This window comes from Ptychodera flava, chromosome 4 (assembly GCF_041260155.1).
Source record: "Ptychodera flava strain L36383 chromosome 4, AS_Pfla_20210202, whole genome shotgun sequence".
NCBI classification, from domain to species: Eukaryota; Metazoa; Hemichordata; class Enteropneusta; family Ptychoderidae; genus Ptychodera; species Ptychodera flava.
Window position 1 is genome coordinate 22,577,816 of NC_091931.1, and position 15,048 is coordinate 22,592,863.

Consider the following 15,048-nt stretch of genomic DNA (forward strand, 5'->3'; position numbering starts at 1 on the left):
AGGCTAGGCCTAAAGTAAACGTAACACAGCATGGATCAGGAAATTGGAGATAGGGAGACGTACGCCTGAAAGATTGATATCATTGTGCTCGGTAGATAGTTTTATTATTCGCTAGATTTGTTCTGCAGATGCGATATCTACCGTGTGAACCCTTTTCGGCGTGTCATAACAATTAGAACCGAGCCACATCAGAACAGCCACTAACTGTATACTCTCAGTGCCTGAGAGATGGTTCGGGTGAGGTCACGTTTTCAGCTCGCCGTTTATTCCATTTAAATATTCTTCAACAAAATTGTTGGCACGCCTGGACTCTGTTCCGTGAATTTGTCCGAAGGAGTAAAGCGTAGTCCTTAATCTACAGATTGAAAAAATGTGGTTCAGTTGGCTCTAAAATCAAACCTAAAGCAAATGTAAAAAAATTGATAGTGTTTTCATTCCAGCTACAGAAATATTATTTATATATAGGGCAGAAAAAATCACATTGTTAACTGACTTTGCTTATAAGGCGAAGACTAAATAACAGGTGCTTATGATTTACCGGCTAATTCGTCACATGCCTTGAAACATAGGATCATATTTTAGGCAGGGTTGGGGAAATCTGATAAATACATCTCTGGGAGATTGCCTTTGAAATGTAGGGAGTCTTTAATCTTATAACGGTATGAGGTCACCGAAATTGGGACAACGATAAACTCGGGGAGCAGGGTAGGTAGGTAGGTAGGTAGGTAGGTAGGTAGGTAGGTAGATAGGTAGGTAGGTAGGTAGGTAGGTAGGTAGGTAGGTAGGTAGGTAGGTAGGTAGGTAGGTAGATGGATAGATAGATAGATAGATAGATAGATAGATAGATAGATAGATAGATAGATAGATAGATAGATAGATAGATAGATAGATAGATAGATAGGTTAATACAGTATACTGCAGGTAGATAGGTATATATATATATATATATATATATATATATATATATATATATATATATATATATATATATATATAATCACATTTACTAGCAAATACTTTGCATGGATATAATGATAAGCTTACATTCAACTCAAATTATCGCTAATGTTTTTGTTTCACAAAATTACAATTGAAAAAATGCACCCTACTCATATCAGACCTATTTCTTGGCGCCAAGGATTCGAATCTGGATATGTATTTATGGTCGAGGGTTCAAAACTTTAATTTCGCGCATATTCCTTGTGTTTTTTTTATTTCTCGAATCTGCGATTGATTTATGGCGCTGATGAGAGGAGCGACTCCGTTGACCTTGAAGGTCACTGACCTTGTAGGCGCGGTCTAAGGGAAACCACGTTTTTCATCATGACGAATGGGCTCATACGCTTTGATATCCATTATTTTGCGGGTGTTTTTGTGTGTGCTGTACATGCGTAGCGAGTCATGGCAATCACAAGGCTAGTTACTGGGATATTTGCCTCTTGATGTTAGCCTCAGAGCACAAAATTCAAGTCGACTGGCGTCACCTTCGCTTTGTTGGTAATTGCTGGAGCGGGGGGTTGTGGGGGTTGAGTGTTATTGGATCATCAAGGATGCGGTTAGTGTCGCCTTTCTCGAGAATTTTTTTATCAGCAATGATTCAATCAGGTAACATTTCCATAACCACTGCGAAGAAGGAAGCGTTATAGCCTAATAGGTATCCCTATTCTTCCGTATACAGCTGACTCACTTTATACAATATTACGTGAATCAACGGTTATATATATGAACAATAATTTGGTTTCAAATACATATACGCGCATTCGTGAATTTAGACTCAAAGTAAAACGCGAACTGTAACAAAGACAAACAGACACACACTTAATTTAAACCATTCATATTATTAATATAATGCAAATTCATTAGAATGTAATAATATAATACGGACATCATATTATTTCATACTTAGCCGAGTACACAATTTAGATGATTGAAAGAAAATATTCCACAGCGGATATTGAGTTCTTGTGCGGAATAGATGCAGGAAGTCATTCCTTGAAGAAAAACAAAATGAAGCGTCAGAAGACGCAAAAAGGGAGAGGGTGTGTTTTACAAAATACATATATTCGTCAGTCTCCATTTCTCACACGAAAGATCACGTGACACAAAAAAGCTTTTTGAACCTCATCATTATTTCAATATCATGAGAACCGCTGACAATATCAATTGTAAGGGACCCTGATAAATACATGTGGGCAGCGTCCTTGATGCTATTTTTGATTTACCGTCATGTTTTAATTGTCTGTCGGGGGGCTGGCCATGTAAACTCCTGATGGCATATGATGTAGTATTAGATCTACAAGTCACATAATCCCCTCTTTGTTGTGTTCAAATGGCGGGAAAACAAAACGCTGTTTAACCGCGTGGCCAAAGCGCGAGTGTACAAAATTTGGGATGCTGTGCAAATGTGTTGGCGACCAGTGAGGCACCATTTTGCATTCACTTGGCAATGAAATTGTGGCGAGAGAAAAAACCCATCTATGGTAGTTTCATAGTAATACAAGTATCCTCACACGTGATTTGCTGGGGCATGTTCACACTGTACACGTAACAACTCAGTGTTATTCGCTCACGCTGTCCTTCTCAAATTTATGGAATTGCGTGACTGTAGGACATGTAAGCGTGACAGTAAAATATATTCTAAGGTGCATTAGTTTTCGCCATGAAAACCCCAGGGGTATTTCTGGCAAAATCTTCGTAGGGTTTTAGAAAGTACACGTATTTCATACTCGCGTTTACGTTTCCAGCTAATAAAAGTGACTGCATTTATTGCCACTTCTTGCTTGTTACCACAGAAGCTTGGAGATGAAGCTTGCTACAAACCATTTACCCACCAATTCACCAACTAATCCCTCCCCTCCCTCCCTATCTTCCCTCCCTCCCCTCTCTCTGCCTTTGTGTCTCTGTATGTCTTTGTCTGTCTGTCTGTCTGTCTGTCTGTCTGTCTGTCTGTCTGTCTGTCTGTCTGTCTCTGTTTCTCTCTCTCAGGCTCTCCCCTCTCTCTCTCTCTCTCTCTCTCTCTCTCTCTCTCTCTCTCTCTCTCTCTCTCTCTCTCTCTCTCTCTCTCTCTCTCTCTCTAGCTCTCTCTAGCTCTCTCTAGCTCTGATAGTGTTTGTAGTAAAAGTCCAAGGAGTACCTTACGGTCACAGAATAGGACTTCAAACACAAGCCCGCATATATACCTGCAGGCTGTGGTGTATACAGTACTTTGCTGTACTGGTACCCACGCAACATTTCAAGTACAATGTTCTGCTTTTTAAATGTCATATTTAGATGGAATCTCGACCTATTTTCAAAAATCACCATTCTTCCAAGCTGATGCAGCTCGCGTCTAAACATTTACAAACATTTATTCAAACCAACAATTCAATAACTTCTCTCTATAGTACTTGCAAAGTCTTCTGGACAATTATCATTTTTACGCCGGTTACAGCAGAATGTTTCTACAAAAGTACCGATAATTGAGAAGTGAATCGTGACACCTTTCTGACAAGCACTGTCAACCTTCATTGTTGTTACCAAGAAAACCTCAAATCCAAAATAAAGTCCTCTGAGCAACAGTTCAAAATATGGAGGTCTGTCATAATAGATATTTACTTCAATTATATATCTCAAGTAAATACACGGTCGTCCATTTTGGATCAAATGATGGGATGGTTGGAGTCGTTTTAGATGAAACGTGACATGCATGCAAGGCAACTTTTTCTCTGCCCCTTTTCCTTGACATGTAATTGTGCAAGCTATTGTATGTACTTTGTGATTTATTCAATCTCATCATATCTACGGCAAAAGTTGGGCTTCGCTGTTGCTCATAGCTAAATCAATTTTGAAAATTACTAATTCAGTCAGTGACACAATGAAAGGTTTCCCAAGTGAATTGAAGCAAGCCCGATCAAATCTGTGTATTCATTTACTTGAACAGGAACAAATTCTTAAAAAAATAAATGTAACCCAAATGATAAGTGTATTGAACAATTTCGCTGTGCCATTTGTTGCTTTCAGAGAATTCGATTCATCTGGGCTCCGATTCATTGTGACGCTGTCGAGAGACGTAGTTTTCCGTTTTCGTCAATGTAATTGACGTTCTCCGTTCGATTGTAAAACGTCGTATTCCCACAAAGGCGACGTCGTATGCAAATGGGGCGTTTGCTCGGATAACAACCCCGTCCTGCATGTATAGCTTTTTGACTTTTGTTGTGTTCGCTGTTGTCAGGAAAGAAACTGATTCAGTTTAGACAGTTGACAAGGAAGCGAGTCAATGGGCGTTTACTCGACTTGTCAAAGCCAAAGTAGACGCGCATTGTGTGCATTACCGATTTCAGGGTTTTCAGAATGTTTCCAAGCGCAGCTATTGAAAGCTCCGAGTATTCAACGTCGTACGGTCGACCAACGGAGAGCTTTTTTGCGTGTTTCTGTAATGTCAAATTCACGTGCCTTCTTCAGATCTGTCTCTGATCTATCAGAGTTTAGGACTGTACTCTTTTAATGGAGCGTACATTGTCATGACCTTCTTAAAGTTTTATCACAAGAGGGGTTCCCCTTGAAGTTTGCATTGGCAATATGATTATTTACGTATACCCATTCTGTAAGATAGATAGATCTCTAGCTATGCATATACTGTTTAAATGTTTGTCAGTCTGGAAATGAAACTTGGTGTTAGACCGATGGTTGGGTAATTTTACTCATCTCGTTCGTCGTCGTGCCTTCTCAACCCCACGAGTTCCCTTTTCTTCCGAAGGCAGCCGCAAGGACACGACTAGGCTGTATCAGTATGCCGTTGAGTTATGTCTGCAAAATTCATTCGCTCTCGGCATCTTGCCCGACTCTCGCTCGATTTAATGTCAATGTACCTGTAATGTCCGATCTGAACGCTTGTACACTGTAAGACACCCGCCTTGTACGTTTCAGGTAAACTGGCAGTTTATCATCGCGCCGCCGTTCCAGAGTTATCCTCTTCTAAAAAAAAATATCTCTCGATGCCACGTGACGAAATTTCACTGAGGAGTTTGCAAAATAGCTGTGAATGAATGTTCAACAAAAGTAGTGTCATGATGTAGCTTGCCTTGAGAAAGTAGAAAGCTATAGAGCAATAAATAAATAAAATGAAGATTAGAGAATAAGAAATAAAACAAAAAGCACAAAGTCACAAAAACAAAGTCTGGTATGTTTATTCCTGATATTTTTTGTACCAAATACAAACAATTAATCTGGGCATACAAGAGCTCATTAAGCTGACTGCTTTCAAAGTTTATCTTATCTGTCACCTCAGGCAAATTTAATCTGCGGCATCGTACATGGAAAATAATACAGCAGCTATTAGTTACGGCTTGTCGGGCACACAAATCATTTCATATTTTGCAGTATAAACTGACATTGCTTTATTTTTAACTCCGACATTTTAAACGACTGTGAAGTGTTCTTGTACTTTCTTCACTTATCCATCAAGCCTTCAGAGTCGACGTCATTTTCAAATGTCAAGGAAAGAGAAAGATTTTGTTGTAATCCGATTATTGAAGCTGAAGCAAATAGCTATTTGATTCTGTAATATGCAACATAAAATGGAAAAATGGCCTTGAAGTACCATACATGTATGCATTAACCATACCATGTTTAACAATAAAATCTTAATGTTGTTTAACTTACTAGCAAGTCAGCCGAACTGGCAAGAGTGACGAATGTTTTAAATAGGAATTACGAAGGAGAGGTTAGTCAAGTTTTATGTCTGATATGAGAGGTGACGTGTTTTCTATATACTCATGTGTCAACATTAGAGAGTTCGTAAACCTTAAGTTGTTTTTAAAGAGTTTTTAAATAAAATCCCGATGAGCCTGCTGTGCATTCATGCCCGGGTATTCTGTTTTGAGACCATTTAAGATTTGAGAACATCTCGTGTTTCTCCGAACCATGCATCCCTTCCCGACGTGTGACTGACCTTGTAACCAATTTCTCCGAACGGCCTAGCGTTGCGCGTTCTCAAACACGCCTGAAACACATCCACTGACGCGAGACGAAGATACATCATGGTGCATGCGTCGAGCGAGAGGCCTTGGAGTTATGACAGGAGGGGTCAGTGAGTGACAAGCCGACGTAATTGTGCCAGCTCTTCCTGAATATCTGCTGACTTGTAATCAAATTTCTGTATTGTCACATTAATTCTTATTGCCCGCCCTGTCAAGATCGCTTTCCTCGTACGAATCTTACGATGTTTGCCTCTCACCTCGGGTCTAGTCCACGAGTCACGCTCACTTAAAATCATCGCAATCCCGCAGTCGTGTCATGCGAATGGTTTTAACATGTCTCGCTTGATTGAATTTGACGATGTGATTAATCCATCCCGGAGATATACTCATATCGTAATATTTCACGCTTGTCGTGGTGTTTTCATAGTCAGGTCTGTGAAGTATTCCGTTGCGATCGCCATCCAAGTCTTTCAACCAGTCATAATTTGTAGAAGTCGTTTTTTCTTGCGACGCCGGTGATTGTTCCCAGACGAATCTTAATTAAATAATAATGTTCCATTTGGCGCACGATATTCGCTCGAACTTGCTTGGTTTCGCTCCCGCCCTATCAATTTTCGGGGACATTTCATTTGCAGAAGTGTCGATTTAATATACTAAAGTGACAAGACTGTATGCAAATATGTACACTGACCATTACCAACCATGATAAATGGACGGCTTTGTATTTCGACGAGTCGGTAGATTTCTGCCATTACTGTCAAATGTGTTTGTTCACAGAGGGGCGGCTGCACGTTCCTTCGCAATAATTAGAATATCAATCTTTCACTAAGGCCACAGTAATTCAATTATTTGTTTTACGTCCATTTAAAACTCTTGAAAGGTAAGCGAGTAATCGGTTCAAAAGTACAGAAAATTTTACCCACGCATGTTTTGTATTTACTTGTTTCCATAAACATGGCGCCCTTTTAAATATCAAAGCAGTAACCTATTTTCGCCTACATAATTTACACTTTAATGATACATTCTGCAGGCATGCAGACGCTATAAAAGGATTTTGCAAAATGTGAAACAAAAATTTGTAGGCAGGAAAGCTGCGCGGTAAATTAATATTCAAATACACTGTGCTGGGTTGTTTTTGTGAAAACTTTCCAAATCTACGCGCGCGAGATCGCAAAACGATGAATTTAAATGCTTCGGCCTTTCATATTCGAATACAGTAAACTTTCCAAATATGGAATCGATGTAGGTTACCGTACCTCATCTCGTCTGTTTACTATCTTTGCATATACCACCCTTATCTAATTGCGGTTATTGCCTTCATTGCTTGCATTTCTCTGTCCGTTCGTCTTTCTTTCCATCCCAAGATACCTTTCTGTGTTTCACTGTTCTGTCCGTGGATGCCTCTCATTTCTCGGTCTTCTGTCTCTATTTTGTTTATGTTTATCTTTCAGTGTGACTTTATCCCTGTGTCCATGTGTGTCTCTCTGGCCGTCTATCAATCTGTCCCTGTCCCTCTGTATATTTGTCCGTCCGTCTGTCTATCTATCTGTCCGTCTGTCAGTCTATCTGTCTGTCCGTCTCAGTCAGTCTGTCTGTCTGTCTGTCTCTCTGTCTCTCACTCTGTCTCTGTCTCAGTCTTTCTCTCTCTTTCTCTGTCTGTCTGTCTGTTTGTCTGTCTCTGTCTCTGTCTGTCTGTCTGTCTGTCTGTCTGTCTGTCTCTGTCTGTCTGTCTGTCTGTCTGTCTGTCTGTCTGTCTGTCTGTCTGTCTGTCTGTCTCTGTCTCTCTCTCTGTCTCTCTCTCTCTAGCTCTCTCTCGCTCGCTCTCTCTCTCTCTCCCACTAACATAACACGAATTTCAAGAGCATGCATTCCACTTTTATCACTCAATAGTAAAAACGAATATCTCGCTTGGCGTCTTAATGAAATTATCTTTACACCTGCATTATTGCCTTACTTATGGGGCGAATACAGTATGAGTTATAGCCATGAATGCCACAATGTACACGACAGGGTCAGACCGTGGTTGTAAATGTGAAGTACACGCTGAATAACTCAGCAAGCTGGTTGCGAAGTTATTCCTACACGCCACAGCAGCGATCCCTACAGAGCTCGTAAAGGCGGACCCCCTACATTGCAACAACCGTATCATAATTATACTACAACTGGTTATCGGTGGATTTTTTTACCACATGTTATAAGAAGCTGAAATGACACAGGTTCGGTTAAATGATGGATCGCCTTCCGAAGACCACAAACTCTACAGTAAATTAAAGATACCGTTGTAATATCCCCGAGCGGCTATGTTGTACAGTTTCGTCCGAGTGCAATTTGTTATGTTGTCCATGACAGGAGGCAATTGTACTATAATTTGGCATGGTAATTGATAACGAAATCTGAGCGAGACGCCGGGTAATCATCGAATATTAGTGGAACTACGGTAAGAGCATGCACATACAACGCCCTTGCGTCGCAATCTCGGTGTAAATTCACAATCCAGACCATATGAAAGTTTTGTGTAATATCTGGGATTGGACGCGACTCGCTGTTAAGTGATATCACGCGTAATTCACCTAGACTCCGGCATCTCCTCGCACATCTGTGCAGTTGCGTATAGTTCCCGTTTTTTCTTTGAGTGATTTATTTTTTTCGTTTGCGACTTTTGCGTCGTGCCATCTCTTTGACTTTTTTACTTTTTTTTCATCTAAAATCAATTGTTTATCATGCTTGACTTCATGGCTAAGGCTCTCACTATTCCACCGAATCAAATTTTTCGACTAATCACCATTTATGTGTTTCTCGTCAGCAAGTTGACCTTTGACCTAGTATCGCACAGGCATAATAATTTCACACTTTTATTTTACTATCAGAGTTATAATTTTAATGACTGTTAGTTTTCCTCGAAGAAAACTACCAGAGCAATGGTTTGGGGTTTAACCGTCGGCGCGTCTGCCGTTGAGGCGGCAACGCAAACACCCTCGCGTCTGGGGACGTTCGGTTTGGATTGTTCGTCAGCATTCCGAGTCCAGGAACACACACGCATAGCATAGCTAACCGCAGTCACACTATAAATGGCTAGCATGTCCCTGAAATAAAATTTGACTCTTGTGAGCATTATGGGCTCTGGGAACGTGAATGATTTATGTGTTTCGATGATAAAAATACAAACACAGTAATTAGAGAGACATTCAAAATTTATTGAATTTTTGTATGCTCTGTAAATATCACGGTTGAACTTTTACCTCGGCATGTGACGTTGGATTGACTTCAAAAAACGCTCAGAAAAAATGCGCCTTTTCTTGTTCGTATGCATGATAATGTATTTCGCTGTGCGATCAGGTGTTTAATATACGCTTTTTAAAGGCGTTCTCCAATGTCAACGTGACAGAATTTTGTGTCAAAAGCCAGAGTTAGTCCATTAGAAACAGTTTTCGTCGTCGGCTTTTTTTTTTCGCACGCAGTAGGGGAAATACTTTGGCGTGTTTTTTTTATAACAGTAAAACTGCTCGCCAACCAGGAACAGTCCGTCTACTACTATGACTTTTTCGTCCTAATAAGCAAATTACTGTTTTCAACCATGGCGGCACAAAAAATCCGCTGTGTAATATTACACATTACTCTTAATGTTTTTATGTTCGTTGTAGTTAAACGCCCCTCTAGTTCTCGTGTGTAGGGCAAGGATCTTCTGCAAAATAGTATACCCGTATTGCCATAACTCCTGCCCTTTCAAACAGTTTAAGCTGGAAGACAAAACTGTGCAGTAAACATACGTTCCTGTGACGTCACTCGTGGCCAGATGATCAATCCCCTCTAAGATCTGACGCTCGTGGTGTCCTGATCACGTGGTTTGTGCACAAGATAATTGGATGACATCTATGTTTCTCGCGATGCTCAGGAACGAACTGAGAAGAGCGCACTCATAAGCGTCACCATTGGCCGGCGCATATGGTCGAGTTTTGAATCAATTTTCGATACTGTCACCGCTTCGTGTCGACAATTTGATCAACGCCATAACCGTGAAACGTCGTTGATTTAATCAACAACTCCCATTGATACGTGTTACCGTTTACTACAACATTATTAAATGACGCCCAACCTAGGTGAAGTATATCATTAGCGTCGTATCGTCATATCGAATTTAGGTCTAAATTGACACTGCCATATTTTTTTGCCTGTTATAAATTTCATTTTAGGCCGGGCTTCACCGCCTTTGATTCTTAGCTGTAAGTGTTCGCCTGTTAAGCTCAGCAGATTTACTGCACCAAAGCCAAGAGAACGCCATCGATCACGTGATTCGCCTCATTGCTTGGTGGCGGGCGACTCTTCCATCATACCACACTCACTTCGCACCACTACACGCGGGTAATATCATTGTCTATGAAAGCGGTCTCCGGTAAACATGTCCTGTTTTCGTCTGCCTTGCAGGGGTGCCGAAAGCATGACAGTCGCCAAGCAGATGTGGATTTTCCTGTCCTACTCAGCCGTCCTAGGCTACCTGCTCGTACCCTACTGTTGCCGGGCTCAAGTTCCGCTGTACATCGGTGGCTTTTTCCCCCTGAACGACTCCGTCGGCGAGTTCGGCGTTATTGGCCCGATCGCCCGAGACTGCCTGAGCTCGGCGCAAATGGCCATCGATCATGTGAACAGGGACGAAAGCGTGTTACAAGGCTATAAATTGGACCTGGTAGTCATAAACACACAGGTAAGATTAATCTAGGTGATTATTTTTTCTTCTTCTTGGGAATTAGACGCACTGTCCTGCAAGTGGTTCCGTTGGGTGTGATTACGAGTAACATATTGTCAACATATTACATTACCAAAGAGAACCTATAACATCAACTCACTGTCTTGACCAAACAAGGCTGTCACTTGTATATTGATCGAGAGTTATGGTGCATCAATCACCCGGTCTGTATCTCTCTACCCCTCATGACACACAACCCGAGAACAAGTATTTTCATAGACTGTGAGAAACTTCGGTGCGCCAATTCTACGATGCGTCTAGTATACTGTAACACCATGATTGTGTTACATTGTATTGAACCTATTACAGATATAAGTTTACAGAGACGTATATTTTTATGCTCTCGGCTCAGAAGTGGATTTTTCTTTAAGAGAAAAAGAAAAAAGGGTAAATATTATTTCAAAGACGTCTTTCTTGTTTGTGTATCTGACTGCTTCATTCCAGCCTGTGTTATTTTGCCGTTCAGTGGTAAGACAAAAATTAAGGTCTCTATTATCTTAATTGTCAACTTTCATCTCGTTGTCTTGGAGACATCAGAAACCCGCGCTACGCGCTGTATCATCGTCGTTCACTGTGCCTCGTCCGTGGAGTCTTCTGTTCTGTACAGCTGAAAGAAACATAGTGTAGCTTTTTTCCCTGTAGTGATCTGACTCTTGAGTACGGTGAGTTGTTTCTCCGCCGTATTCTCTTGTGAATCACCGCGGCGTATAGCACTGCGATCTCCGTGCAATTGTCTGTGCTGCAACGCGCGGAAATTTACGTTACGCGTCAAATCTCCCATAATGGATGGTTCCTGTGTAGATTTCTCCTCGGCATTTAACACAAGAACTTAATTCGGAGCTAAAAGCGCGTGGTGAAGCCAGCGTCACATCCCCAAGCATCGCTTCATTAGGTGCTGCAATTCGTCAAGGAAAGACACATAATGAAAGATCGTGTTAAAACGCTGCTAAACCCAAAGGATGTTGCTTGGCTATAACCGTATGTCGAGCTTTTTTGTCGACTTTTAAACCTAAAACATGTATAGATCCTGTATTGTCACTAAAGGGGACAACGTATGCGTGTCATTGTGACTGCTTTCCATGCAAGCGTTGAGGAGACACACTTTCATATGTGCATCCGTCTTCCACAGAGACCAGGCTTGTAGCAGACAAAAAACACACACTTCAACACTTATTACAGGATTCCTTTCTCGAGTGCGGCACAAACCGTGTTGATGAACGCTATTCAGGGCTTTGATCAAGAACATGTCAATAGTCGCGGCTTACAAGGACATGAACTCGACGCTGCATTGAAATTTACACTTCCCCCCTTCCGGTTTTGAACACTTCCTGACATTTTATAGGCAATTGTCCACCAGGCAATGTTGTTCCCATCTCTATCCACTCCTGGTGATATGTAAATGATTCGCATTACTGATTTGCATAGCGGCGAGAAAGCGGCGACGCGTATGAAGGTTTGCTGCATATACATCCACATATAATGATGGTACTGATGAAGAGAACTTGACACAAACTCTATTCAGTCACAAGCCATCATCTTTGTCTGTGACGTTGTATCCATATTTTCCCCATTCGTTCACTGCTTTGCATTTCAGAAATAAATCGTAACTACACAGAAGGACACTATGACGAAAATAGACTACACCTACCCCCTTCATTAACATTGTCAATAGATCCCCCAGACTTACATGTTAAATATGAATATCTATATGTCAATATTGGAGCGTTTCAGCAAACAATTGAAACTAAATGGAGTGACCATTATAATGAGATCAAAAATTTGGATTACGTAATTCGTGTTATTAAAATTAAACTGCGACAGCTACCAGTTCCTTGTATGTGAATAAATGTATAGACAGCAAACTACCAGCACGTTCCAGTATGTAGTCCTTCAAAAATTTACATATCTATCGTTTCCGATCACTTTTAGAAGCATCGATATTGTTGCCCGGTTTCAAAGTTGAAAGGAAATTTAAACCACTGAGGAGTGAACCCTGACACAGGAAAGCTAAGCGAAGCCAAACATTGCAAGTCGTTGGATTCTCGGCATCGAACGAAAGTCGACTCACAGGGTATACGCTGTATTGGCTTACTCTGCTGGTTATTTACCCGTAGGATGTTTACGACCTTTATGCGACGAGGGTCGTGTTCGCACCGCTGTGCTATCCTCATAATTACCTGTGTAGAGTGCCATAATTTATCTTTCTTACGCGTGCGATTCATATACTCTCTCGTTATCACCGCCCTGTATACACAAAGAATTCACGCCATTCGTTTTGAGGTAGAACGCGCCTCGGGGACAGATATTCGGCCTCTCAAAGTTTTACACTTCCTTTCTGATATACCACTTGTGGGGTTCGTTTTAAAGGTCTTGGTGTAAGAAAACTTTTCACCGGCTTAGTTTCTCGAAATTCGAAAATTGTATTTCTCTCCATAGAGTTAACACAGGGATGGCGGCCATTTTCAATTTTAAATATCGGTAATTCTTGGGTTATTTGTTTCTCTAGTACCAAATTTTGCAGGGTGACCCCCGATTTTTATTATTGATTTCGAAAGAGAGTGGTTAAAAGATTCCTTAAGGAAAGTTTGAGCAAAAGTTCAAGTCTTTCACTTTCGAGGTGCATACTACCCTAATGGAATGGTTTTTGGGAATGAATTTCACTTACATCATGTACACGAATCCGAGTAAAATCATAAATGCTTTCTGATATTTAATGCGTTCACGTGGCGTCGGGGTCTACGTGATTTATGCATTGGCCTGAGAATAGGGGCAGGTTTGCTCCACGCTATTTGGCGGATGAGTTTATCGCCTGCCAGACGTATGGTGTCGGCCTCAAGCAGACCACACGTATATTGTAATATGAATAAATCTTTTTGGGGCGGATATTTATAAGAGGGGAAGAGTACACAGATTTACTTGTGATGTGTTGTTGTACTTAATATTTAAATTATGCGTGAGCTATGCGCACACTCATGTTTTTGCCTTGTGATGGTTTGCAAATCAAATATGTCGTTGCGCAATGAGTTCCGTCGGTGAATATGGGCAAAAGAGAGTGACTTTGATGACTTTAAAGGGGCAGTAGCTGTAACTTTGGCGATTTCCCCACTATTTTTGTAAGTTAATTGCAAGCTGTTTATTTTGTTCTACTCCCCAAAGCATATTGAAACACCAGCTATTTTGCTTGTAAACACAGCTTCTGTGTATACGCTTGTAAAATGCGTTATTATTGTTTAGAGTTGAATTTTAACATGATGACAATTCATTTGCCGACATTTACCGACTTTACAATGCAGTCTACACACGATGAGTTGACAAGCTGAAGACTCTACACCTAACGAAACTGAATCATCAAAATTAAAGTTACAGCTACTGTCCCCTTAAGGTGGAATGCGTGTCGGGACATATATTCAGACTCTCATATTTGTTCAATGCTTTTCTGGTCCACCGCATCTAGGGGGTCATTTTAAAGCTCTTGGAGTAAGAACATTTTTCATTTTTCGAAACCCCGAAAATATGTTTTCCACATAGCGTAAAAACATAGGTGGTGGCCATTTTGAATTTCAAATATCAATAAATGTTAGGTGATTTGTTTCTTTAGTGTAGTGTACCAAACTTTGCACGGTGATCCCTAATTTCATTCTTGACTTGGTAAGAGAATAGTTGAAACTTTCGTTAAGGAAAGTTTGAGCAAAGGTTGAAGTCTTTCACTTTCGAGGCGCATACTACCTTAACGTTCGTTTGGGTCACTTCCCCTGGCCATGGTGAGAAAGGTTTTCTTTTTCAAAAAATGTCATTGTCATAGTTCTCACTTTCGTTGTTCCCAGAGTTTAAATACATCACGAAACCAACCAAGAATGCTCTGTAGACCCCCCCCCCCCCGAAAAAAAAGACGAAGCAAGCCAGAAGCTTAAACACAACAGTTTGGACTACATATTCGTAACTTTTTAACCAGAAAATGTTTAGTATTAGATGGCGCCAATCCAACTGTAATCTGTATTCACTCGACGAGAGTGCTCGGAACTCAAAAAGTTTAGTCTGATGCATATCAAACGCGTAGTTTTGCGTTCGTTGAACGGCATCGCTTGACCTGTGAGCAGGAAGCCAGAATCTGTAACACCTCGTTTGCTTTCTAACGATTTTCATGTAAGCGGAAATTCATCGAAGTCCAATCTCCTCCCGGGGAGGACTTCGGAGAAAGAACAAATTGCAGTTGCCGTGGTAACAAATTAGCGGCAATAAAGATTGGTCGCTTGTCCCAGTGTTTTATGCTAATTTTGTAATTTACTGCCACAGGAAAGAAGTTTTTATTACGTCGAGTACACTCGTGTCGGTGCACCTTATTATCGAAGG

General features: G+C 40.9%; 1 protein-coding gene across 6 annotated transcripts in view; it reads left to right on the top strand.

The window, feature by feature from the left end:
* The window catches only part of LOC139131209 (gamma-aminobutyric acid type B receptor subunit 2-like), a 257,786-nt gene that overhangs the window by 164,490 nt on the left and 78,248 nt on the right, over positions 1-15,048 (top strand). For 3 of the 6 annotated variants that reach the window (XM_070697178.1, XM_070697180.1, XM_070697179.1), the window contains one exon: positions 10,380-10,656. In XM_070697178.1, coding sequence (XP_070553279.1) covers positions 10,393-10,656 — 264 coding nt within the window. In that variant the 5' untranslated portion in view covers positions 10,380-10,392. Of the gene's footprint in view, positions 1-8,298; positions 8,395-9,985; positions 10,055-10,261; positions 10,657-15,048 lie in introns of those variants that run through there. The other 3 variants (XM_070697182.1, XM_070697181.1, XM_070697177.1) reach the window with 3 other exon arrangements.